This window comes from Salvelinus namaycush, chromosome 27 (assembly GCF_016432855.1).
Source record: "Salvelinus namaycush isolate Seneca chromosome 27, SaNama_1.0, whole genome shotgun sequence".
NCBI classification, from domain to species: domain Eukaryota; kingdom Metazoa; phylum Chordata; class Actinopteri; order Salmoniformes; family Salmonidae; genus Salvelinus; species Salvelinus namaycush.
The window spans coordinates 14,052,784-14,066,930 of NC_052333.1; the positions used below are offsets into that span (position 1 = coordinate 14,052,784).

At 44.9% G+C, this 14,147-nt stretch overlaps 1 protein-coding gene across 1 annotated transcript in view; it reads right to left on the minus strand.

Annotated features, from left to right (window-relative positions):
* The window catches only part of LOC120022047 (collagen alpha-1(XVI) chain-like), a 69,502-nt gene that overhangs the window by 18,979 nt on the left and 36,376 nt on the right, over nt 1-14,147 (minus strand). Inside the window, exons 30-38 of the mRNA XM_038965842.1 lie at nt 13,975-14,001; nt 8,561-8,617; nt 8,239-8,274; nt 7,943-8,014; nt 2,922-2,969; nt 2,617-2,736; nt 1,888-1,935; nt 1,620-1,718; nt 1,438-1,482 (exon numbers count right to left, since the gene is read on the minus strand). Coding sequence (XP_038821770.1) covers nt 1,438-1,482; nt 1,620-1,718; nt 1,888-1,935; nt 2,617-2,736; nt 2,922-2,969; nt 7,943-8,014; nt 8,239-8,274; nt 8,561-8,617; nt 13,975-14,001 — 552 coding nt within the window. The remainder of the gene's footprint in view (nt 1-1,437; nt 1,483-1,619; nt 1,719-1,887; nt 1,936-2,616; nt 2,737-2,921; nt 2,970-7,942; nt 8,015-8,238; nt 8,275-8,560; nt 8,618-13,974; nt 14,002-14,147) is intronic.

Consider the following 14,147-nt stretch of genomic DNA (forward strand, 5'->3'; position numbering starts at 1 on the left):
CAGACCACGTAAACACTATGGCCATGGTCCAACACTAGAAACACAGACCACGTAAACACTATGGCCATGGTCCAACACTAGAAACACAGGCCACGTAAACACTATGGCCATGGTCCAACACTAGAAACACAGGCCACGTAAACACTATGGCCATGGTCCAACACTAGAAACACAGGCCACGTAAACACTATGGCCATGGTCCAACACTAGAAACACAGACCACGTAAACACTATGGCCATGGTCCAACACTAGAAACACAGACCACGTAAACACTATGGCCATGGTCCAACACTAGAAACACAGACCACGTAAACACTATGGCCATGGTCCAACACTAGAAACACAGACCACGTAAACACTATGGCCATGGTCCAACACTAGAAACACAGGCCACGTAAACACTATGACCATGGTCCAACACTAGAAACACAGACCACGTAAACACTATGGCCATGGTCCAACACTAGAAACACAGACCACGTAAACACTATGGCCATGGTCCAACACTAGAAACACAGGCCACGTAAACACTATGGCCATGGTCCAACACTAGAAACACAGGCCACGTAAACACTATGGCCATGGTCCAACACTAGAAACACAGGCCACGTAAACACTATGGCCATGGTCCAACACTAGAAACACAGGCCACGTAAACACTATGGCCATGGTCCAACACTAGAAACACAGACCACGTAAACACTATGGCCATGGTCCAACACTAGAAACACAGACCACGTAAACACTATGGCCATGGTCCAACACTAGAAACACAGACCACGTAAACACTATGGCCATGGTCCAACACTAGAAACACAGACCACGTAAACACTATGGCCATGGTCCAACACTAGAAACACAGCCTTCCAGGAAGTATGCACTGATCTAACACAGTGGGATAGGTGAAAGCAAGGCGGCAAATAGGCTACATAGTATTCAGTTCAGTTCAGTTCAGTTCGGTGATTCCTTCCAAGAAAATGAAGAAAGACACATTTTCAAGTAGTTGAACATGGCCCAAAACATGACGTGGAATAACTACTAGTGACAGAAATGTAGCCTTTAGGTAGTGTACATGCAGCACAGAAAGAGAGGTGCTTCACAAATAGACTTTGCCATTCCAGTGTAACAGTCACTCTATAAACAGAAGAACATCTGTGGGCAATTAAAATGAGTAAAGCACAAAGTCAGTAGGAGAGCCATTAGAGGAAGAAGAAACCAGTCAAGAGAGAACAAGAGCTCAGAAAGTCTGCTCTGCGACAGGAGTTTTTCCTGATCTAGTACAGTATGGTTAGGTAAAACTCCTGCCTCTAGCTATGATAGACACCCCAGTTCTCCTTACAGACACCATGCTTTGACTCTGTTGTGCTGGCTTATAATGTCTCTATATAGCCTTATGAAGTGTTATAATGCCTTACAATCTCTGGTTTTGAGCTCACCATATTTCCTGGTACTCCAGCCTGTCCCCTTTGCCCCTGAGGACCCTGGGAAATGTAGGCAGAAAGGCACTTCCTGTTAGAGATTCAACACGCTAATAACACGCAGCTTGTTATATTTCACCACACTCACAAACAAACACACACACAAATCAACAAACAAACACACAAACACACACACTTACCGTCTCTCCCCTTATTCCAGGTGATCCTGGTGTTCCTGGGTGACCTGGTGTTCCTGGTCCGGAGCAGCCTCCATTAGCTCCATCAGTGTTGGTGGTGGTCTACATAGAAAAGAAGATAAATACTTCTATGAATCAGTGTGTGTGTGTGTATGTGCGTGCGTGGTGTGTGCGTGCTTGTGTGGTGTGTGTGCGTGCGTGTGAATGTGCGTGCGTGTTGTGTGTGACTGTGAGTGTGAGAGTTCGATAGTTAAAGACTGTGTGGACGTACAGGCGCCTGTGCAGCCTCCTCCCTCTGCAGCCTTTGGTTTAGGAAACACTGTAACAAACACAAAGAGGTCGTAGGTCAGGACTAGGACTCTGCCTAGGCAAAGCTTCGGATAGATTGGGTCAAAATCACAACCAAAACTGACAGTGTTATTGATTCTTATGATTCATGAATCAATGAAAAATCATGTAAATCATGTAGATTTATTGTGTTATTGACTGTACGTTTGTTTATCCCATGTGTAACTCTGTGTTGTTGTTTTTTTCGCACTGCTTTTCTTTATCTTGACCAGGTCGCAGATGTAAATAAGAACTTGTTCTCAACTGGCATTCCTGGTTAAAAAAAGGTGAAATAAATAAATAAAATGAACCCAGAAGAATGATGTAGATTCATGAACCCAGAAGAATCAATTAGAATTTCCATGATTCTACAGTCTCGTTCTGACCAGCCAACAATATATATGCCCCCCTAACCACCTCACCGATGCACCCCTCACCACTCTTCCCCATGCCCTCCACCAATACACCCCTCACCACTCTTCCCCATGCCCTCCACCAATACACCCCTCACCACTCTTCCCCATGCCCTCCACCAATACACCCGTCACCACTCTTCCCCATGCCCTCCACCAATACACCCCTCACCACTCTTCCCCATGCCCTCCACCAATACACCCCTCACCACTCTTCCCCATGCCCTCCACCAATACACCCCTCACCCCCAGCCTCTCACCCTCTCACAGCCGTCGGAAGCATGGCCTATGCCAGTCTTTCCCTCATCTCCTTTCTCTCCCTTGGTGCCCGCCATGCCTGGTACCCCTGGCAAGCCCTTGGAGCAGTCCTCACACACCTTCTGCAGCAGAGGACACACACACTTTGATGACATGAAGTGTGTGAGCTCAATGTACACTGCATGGACACAGTTCATGCATGTTTGTGTTATGTATAATCACATCAGTACAGCTCATGCATATAAATCAAAGAACAGTACTATAGAACTCTATTTCCCAGAGTGCACCTCTCTACCTCCTGTCTTACCTCTCCATCTCCTCGACTGGGGTCCTCATCCTGAGGCAGCCTCAGATGCTGAGGAAGGGCGGGGGGGGGGGGGGGTGAGAGGAGAGTAAAATGTAAAGGAGAGGGAGAAAAGGTTCCAAGTAGATGTAGCCCTTGGAAACTGATCAAAAATCAGTTTATCCGACACAACTCCTAGCCTTAACCACTAGGGAGCTGCCAATGTAAAACTGATCTTAGATCAGCGTCTAGGGGCAACTTCATCCTTCTACAGTAAAATGTGGGAGGGAATAGGGTGCCATTTAGGATTTGCCCAAAGAGACACAAAACATTCAAAATCACAAGGTTTTGCAAGTCTTTCAAAACACGTTGGTATTCAAATCCAGCCATTTATTGGGATCATTGTTGGGAGTTTGAAAGTTGATTGATTTACCTGCATGGGTGGCCTGAAACATTCTGACCACTCCAAGGAAACCCACTCACAGTACAATACTACCACAGCAGTGGGGCCCTTCACACAGTGAGAGAACCTGTGAATTGCACTTAGCCTGGTTTCAAAATCTGTTGGCTTTGTTCAAACGGTTGTTATTAGCCAGAAGAGCTCATTTGAGCTAGCATGATGCAGCTCATTAGGTTTGTTAAACTCAGGCTGTGTGCATTAACAGGATGTCTCAGAGAGAAGAATCATTATATGTCAATGATATTTACTTTATACTTTCAATATACTCCTATTTAATTATCCTTTACTTTTGCTAAATTGTTCTTTTATCCTTTTTAAATGGATTCATTTGTATTCAACAAACTCGTCTGTTAAATTATGTTTCTAATAATGTTTTGTGGTTTTAAGGATGAGTTTTTATTAGCTAAGATTAAGATAAGAGTGAATTAAGAATTTATGTAAGAATTAAATGTTTTAATAGTCTGTTTTAGGCATTTAAATCCATTGACATATAACATGCAGGCAGGGCCATGGAGCTAGAGAGGAGCTGGTGGGTCAGTATGTCTGTCTACTGATGTTAGGACTGGAGCACTTAGTGAGTGTGTATAATGTGTGTGTGTGTGTGTGTGTGTGTGTGTGTGTGTGTGTGTGTGTGTGTGTGTGTGTGTGTGTGTGTGTGTGTGTGTGTGTGTGTGTGAGAGTTCGTGAAGCCAAGTTTCCACTGTGGGTAGATTGATTATTGTGTGGAGGGTGTGTGTGTGTGTTTGTGTGTGTGTATGTGGCAGGGGGCTGAGCTGGATGCCAGCTATATGGAAAATAGACCTCATAGTGCAGTCCTCTCAACAGCAGATCTACAGGCTCTTACTGTACTCAGCATAACAAGGCTGAACAACAGAGTACAGCAAAGCTCTTCGACTCAAACTAATGACTGTACTCACATACTCACACACTCACACACTGCATTTATGAAACTACGCCAACAATGTGTGTGTGTGTACGTGCATGCTTTTGAGGCACAAATCAATGGTAAAAGTCTTTCTGAAAAGCAGAAAGTGCATTTCAACACTAAAAGTCTTTGAGCTGAGTGCGTTCATTGTTCTAGCTGCCACTAAGTCGTGGTGTGTCTACTGTATAGTTATGTCCAAAGTCTAGAGATCCTCAATGAACTTCTGCCAGAGTGCTCCACTCCACAACACAGACCTACAACCCAACCAGGCTCCTCCCTCCCTGCACCGTCCAATCACAAAGCTGCAGCACTCATCTAGCCCCGCCTCCTCTGTCTGGCATGGGTTGGGGTCAAATCCATTTCAATTTAGACAATTCAGCTAATGAATTCCAATTCTAGAATCAGAAAGTGTCATTGGTATTCATTAATATTGTTTTTCACAATTCTGGAATTTGATTTTCAAATCCCTTTCCGATGTGTCTGAATTGGAATGGAAGTGACTCCAACCCTTCTGTCTTATTACTTACAGTTCTCCCAGGCAGACCCGGCTGCCCTGGTACCCCGTCGTTGCCAGGGTTACCCTGAAAGAAGGAACTGAGATTCAACTGGTTTTAGCCTATCACAGGCTTGCCACATCCCTCTCCAACAATGGTCAGAGGGGGTTACAGATTCGAGGTTGTAGGAACAACCAATCACCCGTGTTCTCCCTTTCCTGGTTTATGTTCAGACTCTTTTGATTCCGTTGTCTAGTTTTTAAAGCACTATTTAAATTAATTTAAATAGTTTGATTCATGTTTGGTTTAAATTGTTTGATTATTTTGTAAAAAAAAAAAAACATAACACCAGATTGAATAGCATGCAGGGATCACTGTGCAAGAGGTCAAACAATATATATTTTTTAAGTGCTTTGATTTGAACAGGATATTTGTGTGCAAATTTGATTCCTGCACCTAATTGTTTAGTGCTTGATAAACACATGAACATCATATTCAGACAAATCAATCACTTTCTTACACAGTGAACTCAGCCTGGTCTTCATGAACCAATATTACATCTTCGTTTCCCATTAACCTGGTTTAAATGTGTAAAATGTTGTTGAGAATTAGTTTATATTTAACATTTCCCACAAAATCTGAGGAAATATTCTCCTAAAACTTTATTTGAAGGTTTTTAATTCATAATAATTGTACTAATGCTAAAATAACTATTTAATTTTGTATAAGGAGTTTATAACCAAACCTTCAAATGAAGTGTCATCAATATTCCCAACAATCCCAATGTATCATATGTTGATAGAAAAAGTTAACATTCCCAAAGCTTCCCACAAGAGTTAGTGAATGTTTAAAGCAGGGCTATGATTTAAAAAAGACTCCCATTAATACATATATATATTTACAGCCCCAAGGTTAACAATAGCATAGAGCTTCATTACATGAATACGGTTGACTTTAAATTTTATTGCATTTATGCAATAGTTCTTTATGTACTTGCATATTTACTTTTACTATTGTGTAACATGTTTACATTAAGAATTTAAGATTAATAAAATCATTTGCTATTTTAATTCTGCATTAATTTGCATTTAGAGTTGCATTAGCCACGACCTCAAGCTGCCCAAGCTAGAACCCAATGTTCAAGACAAACCTGAAAAGGAAATGAGTAACATGGAAGGTGGAATAGAAAAGAGTTAGCAGGAAGAGAGAAACATAGTGTGGAGGAAGATGAACAACAAGAGTGAGAACAATGGAGTGGCGAACAGAAGAGAGAGAGAGAGAGAGAGAGAGAGAGAGAGAGAAAGGAAACAGAGAGGCAGGGACAGAAGAATGAGAGAGATAAAGAGAGAGAGAGAGAGAGGAAACAGAGAGGCAGGGACTATTGGATATCACCTATTGGAAAGACACCACAAAAAATCAAAGTAAACTTCAATGCTATTTGGCTCTAAATAAACAGACAGTACATGGTAGCAGACTATCTGACCACTGTGACAGATAGAAAACTGAGGAAAACATTGACTAGGTACAGACTCAGTGAGCACAGTCTGGCTATAGAGACTGAACGTCACAGACAAACCTGGCTGCCCAGAGAGGACAGGCTGTGCTCACTCTGCTCCAGGGGAGAGGTAGAGACAGAGGTGCATTTCCTATTACACTGTGACAAATACTCAGACCTAAGAGCATATTTCTTTCCCAAAATTATAATTCAATACAAAGAATTTGAAACTATAAAAGATGAAGAAAAAATCAAATATTTATTGGGTGAAAAGCCAAAATGTGCAATTTTGGCAGCCAAATATGTGTCCTCCTGCCACAACCTGAGGGACAGCCAGTGAAAAGTGCAAAGTAATGTTGATAATATTTCCCATTTAGCTTAGTTTTGTTTTGTCTTTCATACCAGGTCATATGTCTTCTCAGTCATGTTGACACTGGTCTACTACCATTGGTTTAATGTATTGTTGTTCTGATTAATATTGTTGTTGTAGTTGTTGTTAATGGTAATCCCATGTCCACTACTACTATTATTATTGCTGTTGGTCCCACCATTTATTTATATATAAATATATGTATATTTTGTATATATATACATATATATTTTATTTTTATTTTTCGATATGTATACTTTGACAATGTAAGTAATAATGAACTTGCCATGTCAATAAAGTCAATTGAATTGAATTGAATTGATAAAGAGAGAGAGAGAGAGAGAGAGAGAGAAAGGAAACAGAGAGGCAGGGACAGAAGAATGAGAGAGATAAAGAGAGAGAGAGAGAGAGCGAAAAAGAGAGAGAGAGGAACACATTGGAAAGAATTTACAAAAAAACTGAGCAAACTAGAATGCTATTTGGTCCTAAACAGAGAGTACACAGTGGAAGAATACCTGACCACTGTGACTGACCCAAAATTAAGGAAATATTTGACTATGTACAGACTCAGTAAGCATAGCCTTGCTATTGAGAAAGGCCTCCGAAGGCAGACCTGGTTCTCAAGAGAAGACAGGCTATGTGCACACTGCCCACAAAATGAGGTGGAAACTGAGCTGCATTTCCTAACCTCCTGCCAAATGTATGACCATATTAAAGACACACATTTCCATCAGATTACACAGACCCACAAAGAATTCAAAAGCAAATACAATTTTGACAAACTCCCATATCTATTGGGTGAAATACCAATACAATACAGCAGCACGATTTGTTGCCACAAAAAAGGGCAACCAGTGAAGAACAAACACCATTGTAAATCCAACCTATATTTATGTTTATTTATTTTCCCTTTTGTACTTTAACTATTTGCACATCGTTACAACACTGTATATAGACATAATATTACATTTGAAATGTCTTCATTCTTTTGGAATGTTTAGTGTTTATTTGTTATTGTTATTTCACTTTTGTTTATTATCTAGTTCACTTGCTTTGGCAATGTAAACATATGTTTCCCATGCCAATAAAGCCCTTCAATTGAAATTTAATTGAGAGAGAAGAGCGAGAGAGATGGAACAGCCAAGGTACATTTATGTTGATGAATGGCATTTGAGAGGTTAAAGATGTACAGAGATAAAGAGGAATGAGTAAGGAAGGAGTACCCTTGCCGTACCCCTTGCTTGTGTGTTGTAAAGGGTTAATTGACGTGACCCCACCACCCTGATCCCCCCATCTCCTACCTGGGGTCCTGTGATGCCGATGAAGCCCTGTGGCCCAGGAGGACCAGGAGGACCTGGTAGTCCCGGAGGCCCCTGGAACACACACACACACACACACACACACACACACACACACACACACACACACACACACACACACACACACACACACACTGAGCGAACCACACAGCATTGACAGGCACCATTCGTAGCCTAATTGTTCCAACAACAAACACATATTCAGTTGATATTCAGTCAAATGACACAAGAGAAAACCAAGAGGCAGACATGGCTAGTAGATGACAGAGAGATCAGACCTGCCACGTGTTTCCTCCCAGAGTTCCTGGTGCTCCCTGCAAGGCAAGAGTAGTCAAATTCAGAGCACATCATCAGCAGATCATATGTGTTCATGAACAAACACTGACACCCTGCAGTGAAAAAATAATCCTGCAGATGAACTCAAAACCAGTTAAAAGAGAGCTGAGTGTGTATGTGTATGTGTGAGTGAGTGTGTCCCCCGCAGAGAGATAACTACCCTGAAGTTGAACTCAAAACAAGTTTTAGATGACCACGTTGTGGCATGTGTGTGTGTAGTGTATGTGTGGATCTGTGTGTGCATGTTGACCTAGCCATACTCACCGGTCCACCTGTTCCTGCGTATGGAGGGCTGATACAGTTACAGTCTCCAGGTTCACCCTGAAAACACAGACCTCTCATAGATCACACAGAGAAGCTGTGAAATAACCAGTGGCGTATATTCATGGATGCCATGGGAAGACAGGCCTCCCCCCAAAAAATTGACCAACAAAAAACAATATATAAAATAAATGCATCTTTCGAAAATCAAAATAATTTATTTTGACTCTCTGTGATTCATAATTTTCCTTCAATTAGCAAGAGGCTGAATGTATCTCACTGGAGAAAGCATCTGAACGAGCGAAACAGAGCCCCTCTGTTTCAGTATGTGTACCCCATCTATCTGATGCTGTTTGGTCAAAAAGAGTGTGACATTGAATGCAAGGGAAGCCAGTGAGCATTTGGACTCCCTTAATAAAAAAAGGTTAAATAATAGCTAATCAGTGTTGAGCTAAACTAAGTGAGTGTCAAGGGAAGACATCACATCAACCACATCAAAAGCAAAATATAATTTACAGAAAATAAGTATATTGTTGAATCTCATTGGGTTATTTCCTCCAGTGGCTAGCTAGCTAGCTAAAATCAGCCCTTTCCCAAATGAGCCACTAGGGATTTGGACTTGGTTTTACCTAATTCTCTGTACTGGCCAATGATTATAACTGTGATTCTGATCCAATCATAAATTCATACATTGTGCCCCTGATCTGAGAGGATGGAAGTTCAGCATGTAGCTAGATGTAGGCTAATGTTAACTAGCTGGCTAATCATTGCCCATGAATGGAAGTTAGGCTAGCGAGCAAGCATTTTAGCAAGGTAGCCTAGCAAAACAAAAACTAAAAGTGTGTACTGTATGACAGAGTACTAGACCGTTTTGCCAACATGAAAGACAGGAGGATGGCACTGGCCTTTCTCTACAAGTAGGGTGAGCCACATCATATTTAGCTCATGTTGATTGGACTAAATTGTCTTTGGCATCTTTTAGTTGTCATTGTATTAGACTAAGCAGAGGTTATTTGATGATGTTGAAGTTGAAATGGTGCTGGACTAGCGGAAACAGCTCCTGTTTTCTTTGCGACTTCCGGTAACTCTCTGTGGTTCTAAATCAATAGTTGTTTAGTAGTCTGAAAATGTCGGAAACATTAATAACTTGCTTGACCATGCTGTAGGTCATGTAACTGTTTGTTAGAGGCAATATGTTTTGTGGACTTCACAGGACAGACGTTGCTCTCCAGTTTTGTGATGAAACAAAGTTGAGGTTGAATTTAATCTGCTACTGTGTCTTCTTATTCATATTTCAAAAATCCTAGTGCTGTTCAGTTGGTCTGATGGTAGCTCTAATTAATAGTCCTAGTCCTGTTCAGTTGGTCTGATGGTAGCTCTAATTAATAGTCCTAGTCCTGTTCAGTTGGTCTGATGGTAGCTCTAATTAATAGTCCTAGTGCTGTGCAGTTGGTCTGATGGTAGCTCTAATTAATAGTCCTAGTCCTGTTCAGTTGGTGTAACGGCAGCCTTCCCTCTCTTCACTATAAGAGAGGGTGAAACAGGGATCGGACCAACACACAGCGTAGCCAGTGCTCAACATGTTTAATTAAACAAAAACAGTGCACACTTACAACGAACAAAATAACAAAATGTGGCAAACCGAAACAGTCCTATCTGGTGCAGAATACAAACACAGAGACAGGAAACAACCACCCACAATCCCCAACACAAAACAAGCCACCTATATATGATTCTCAATCAGGGACACCGATTGACAGCTGTCTCTGATTGAGAACCATATTAGGCTGGACACAGAAACAGACAAACTAGACACACAACATAGAATTCCCACCCAGCTCACGTCCTGACCAACACTAAACAAGCAAAACACATAAGAACTATGGTCAGGACGTGACAGTACCCCCCCCCCTGAGGTGCGGACTCCGAACGCACCCCTAAAACTCAAGGGGAGGGTCTGGGTGGGCATCTGTCCGCGGTGGCGGCTCCGGCGGTGGACGAGGACACCACTCCACCACTGTCTTTGTCCCCCTCCTTAGCGTCCTTTGAGTGGCGACCCTCGCCCCCGACCTTGGCCTAGGAATCCTCCCCAAGGCCCCCACATGATTTAGGAGGTAGCTCAGGACAGAGAGGTAGCTCAGGACAGAGAGGTAGCTCAGGACAGAGAGGTAGCTCAGGACAGAGAGGTAGCTCAGGACAGAGGGGCAACTCAGGACGAATGGCAACTTCGGACTGAAGGGCAGCTCCGGGCTGAGGGGCAGCTCCGGGCTGAGGGGCAGCTCATGACTGGAGGGCAGCTCATGACTGGAGGGCAGCTCATGACTGGAGGGCAGCTCATGACTGGAAGGCAGCTCATGACTGAAGGGCAACTCATGACTGAAGGGCAGCTCATGACTGGAAGGCAGCTCATGACTGGAAGGCAGCTCATGACTGGAAGGCAGCTCATGACTGGAGGGCAGCTCATGACTGGAGGGCAGCTCATGACTGGCTGGCGGCTTTGGCAGCTCCTGACTGGCTGGCGGCTCCGGCAGCTCCTGACTGGCTGGCGGCTCCGGCAGCTCCTGACTGGCTGGCGGCTCCGGCAGCTCCTGACTGGCTGGCGGCTCCGGCAGCTCCTGACTGGCTGGCGGCTCCGGCAGCTCCTGACTGACGGACGGCTCTAGCGGCTCCTGACTGACGAACGGCTCTAGCGGCTCCTGACTGACGAACGGCTCTGACGGCTCGGGACAGACGGGCGGCTCTAATGGCTCGGGACAGACGGATGGCTCAGATGGCGCTGGGCAGACGGATGGCTCAGATGGCGCTGGGCAGACGGACGGCTCAGATGGCGCTGGCCAGACGGATGGCTCAGATGGCGCTGGGCAGACGGATGGCTCAGACGGCGCTGGGCAGACGGATGGCTCAGACGGCGCTGGGCAGACGACCGACTCTGACCTGCTGAGGCGCACAGTAGGCCTGGTGCGTGGTGCCGGAACTGGTGGTACCGGACTGGAGACACGCACCTCAAGGCTAGTGCGGGGAGCAGGAACAGGGTACACTGGAATCTCGAGGCGCACTATTGGCCTGGTGCGTGGTACCGGAACTGGTGGTACCGGGCTGAGGGCACGCACCTCAGGGCGAGTGCGGGGAGAAGGAACAGTGCGTACAGGGCTCTGGAGACGCACAGGAGGCTTGGTGCGTGGTGTCGGAACTGGTGGTACCGGGCTGGAGACACGCACCATAGGGCTAGTGCGTGGAGGAGGAACAGGGCTCTGGAGACGCACAGGAAGCCTAGTGCGTGGTGTAGGCACTGATGGTACTGGGCTGGGGCGGGAAGGTGGCGCCGGATATACCGGACCGTGCAGGCGTACTGGCTCCCTTGAGCACTGAGCCTGCCCAACCTTACCTGGTTGAATGCTCCCCGTAGCCCGACCAATGCGGGGAGGTGGAATAACCCGCACTGGGCTGTGTAGGCGAACCGGGGACACCATGCGTAAGGCTGGTGCCATGTACACCGGCCCGAGGAGACGTACTGGAGGCCAGATATGTTGAGCCGGCTTCATGGCACTTGGCTCAATGCTCAATTTAGCCCGGCCAGTGCGGGGAGATGGAATAACCCGCACCGGGCTATGCACACGTACAGGAGACACCGTGCGCTCTTCCGCATAACACGGTGTCTGCCCGTACTCCCGCTCTCCACGGTAAGCATGGGAAGTGGGCGCAGGTCTCCTACCTGACTTCGCCACACTACCCTTTAGCCCCCCCCAAGAAATTTTTGGGATTTCTTCTCGGGCTTCCTGGCCAGCCGTGTTCCCTCATAACACCGGTTCCCCTTCTCAGCTGCTTTCGCTCTCCTAGCTGCCTCCACCTGTTCCCATGGAAGGCGATCCTTACCAGCCAGGATCTCCTCCCGTGTGTAGCAACCCTTTCCGTCCAATACGTCCTCCCAAGTCCATTTCTCCTGGTCCCGCTGCTGCTGCTGCTGCCGTTGCTGCCCGTTGCTACGCTGCTTGGTCCGGGTTTGGTGGGTGGTTCTGTAACGGCAGCCTTCCCTCTCTTCACTATAAGAGAGGGTGAAACAGGGATCGGACCAACACGCAGCGTAGCCAGTGCTCAACATGTTTAATTAAACAAAAACAGTGAACACTTACAACGAACAAAATAACAAAATGTGGCAAACCGAAACAGTCCTATCTGGTGCAGAATACAAACACAGAGACAGGAAACAACCACCCACAATCCCCAACACAAAACAAGCCACCTATATATGATTCTCAATCAGGGACACCGACTGACAGCTGTCTCTGATTGAGAACCATATTAGGCTGGACACAGAAACAGACAAACTAGACACACAACATAGAATTCCCACCCAGCTCACGTTCTGACCAACACTAAACAAGCAAAACACATAAGAACTATGGTCAGGACGTGACAGTTGGTCTGATGGTAGCTCTAATTAATAGTCCTAGTCCTGTTCAGTTGGTCTGATGGTAGCTCTAATTAATAGTCCTAGTCCTGTTCAGTTGGTCTGATGGTAGCTCTAATTAATAGTCCTAGTCCTGTTCAGTTGGTCTGATGGTAGCTCTAATTAATAATCCTAGTTCTGTTCAGTTGGTCTGATGGTAAAACAAATTAATAATCCTAGTCCTGTTCAGTTGGTCTGATGGTAGCTCTAATTAATAATCCTAGTCCTGTTCAGTTGGTCTGATGGTAAAACAAATTAATAATCCTAGTCCTGTTCAGTTGGTCTGATGGTAGCTCTAATTAACAATCCTAGTCCTGTTCAGTTGGTCTGATGGTAAAACAAATTAATAATCCTAGTGCTGTTCAGTTGGTCTGATGGTAGCTCTAATTAACAATCCTAGTCCTGTTCAGTTGGTCTGATGGTAAAACAAATTAATAATCCTAGTCCTGTTCAGTTGGTCTGATGGTAAAACAAATTAATAATCCTAGTCCTGTTCAGTTGGTCTGATGGTAGCTCTAATTAACAATCCTAGTCCTGTTCAGTTGGTCTGATGGTAAAACAAATTAATAATCCTAGTCCTGTTCAGTTGGTCTGATGGTAGCTCTAATTAACAATCCTAGTCCTGTTCAGTTGCTCTGATGGTAGCACTAATTAATAGTCCTAGTCCTGTTCAGTTGCTCTGATGGTAGCACTAATTAATAGTCCTAGTCCTGTTCTTAAAGCTCCTTTACTTCCCTAGTCTATTTGGATCCCACACACTTGTCACCTCCTCTGCTACTCTGTCTGTGCCTTGAGGGTGTGTGTTTGTTAGTGTGTGTGTTTGTGTGCGTGTAAGCATCTGCCTATGTGTGTGTGGGTGTGTGTGTGTGTGTGTGTGTGTGCTGGTGAAGCATCCCCAGTGATTACCATCTGTTACCCCCTGCCTCCAAACCTCTTAACACCTCTTCATCTTCACAAATGCTAGGCTTACCTTGTCCCCCTTGGCTCCGTCAGTTCCCTGCAAGACAGAACACACACACACACACACACACACACACACACACACACACACACACACACACACACACACACACACACACACACACACACACACACACACACACACACACACACACACACACACACACACACACACACACACAC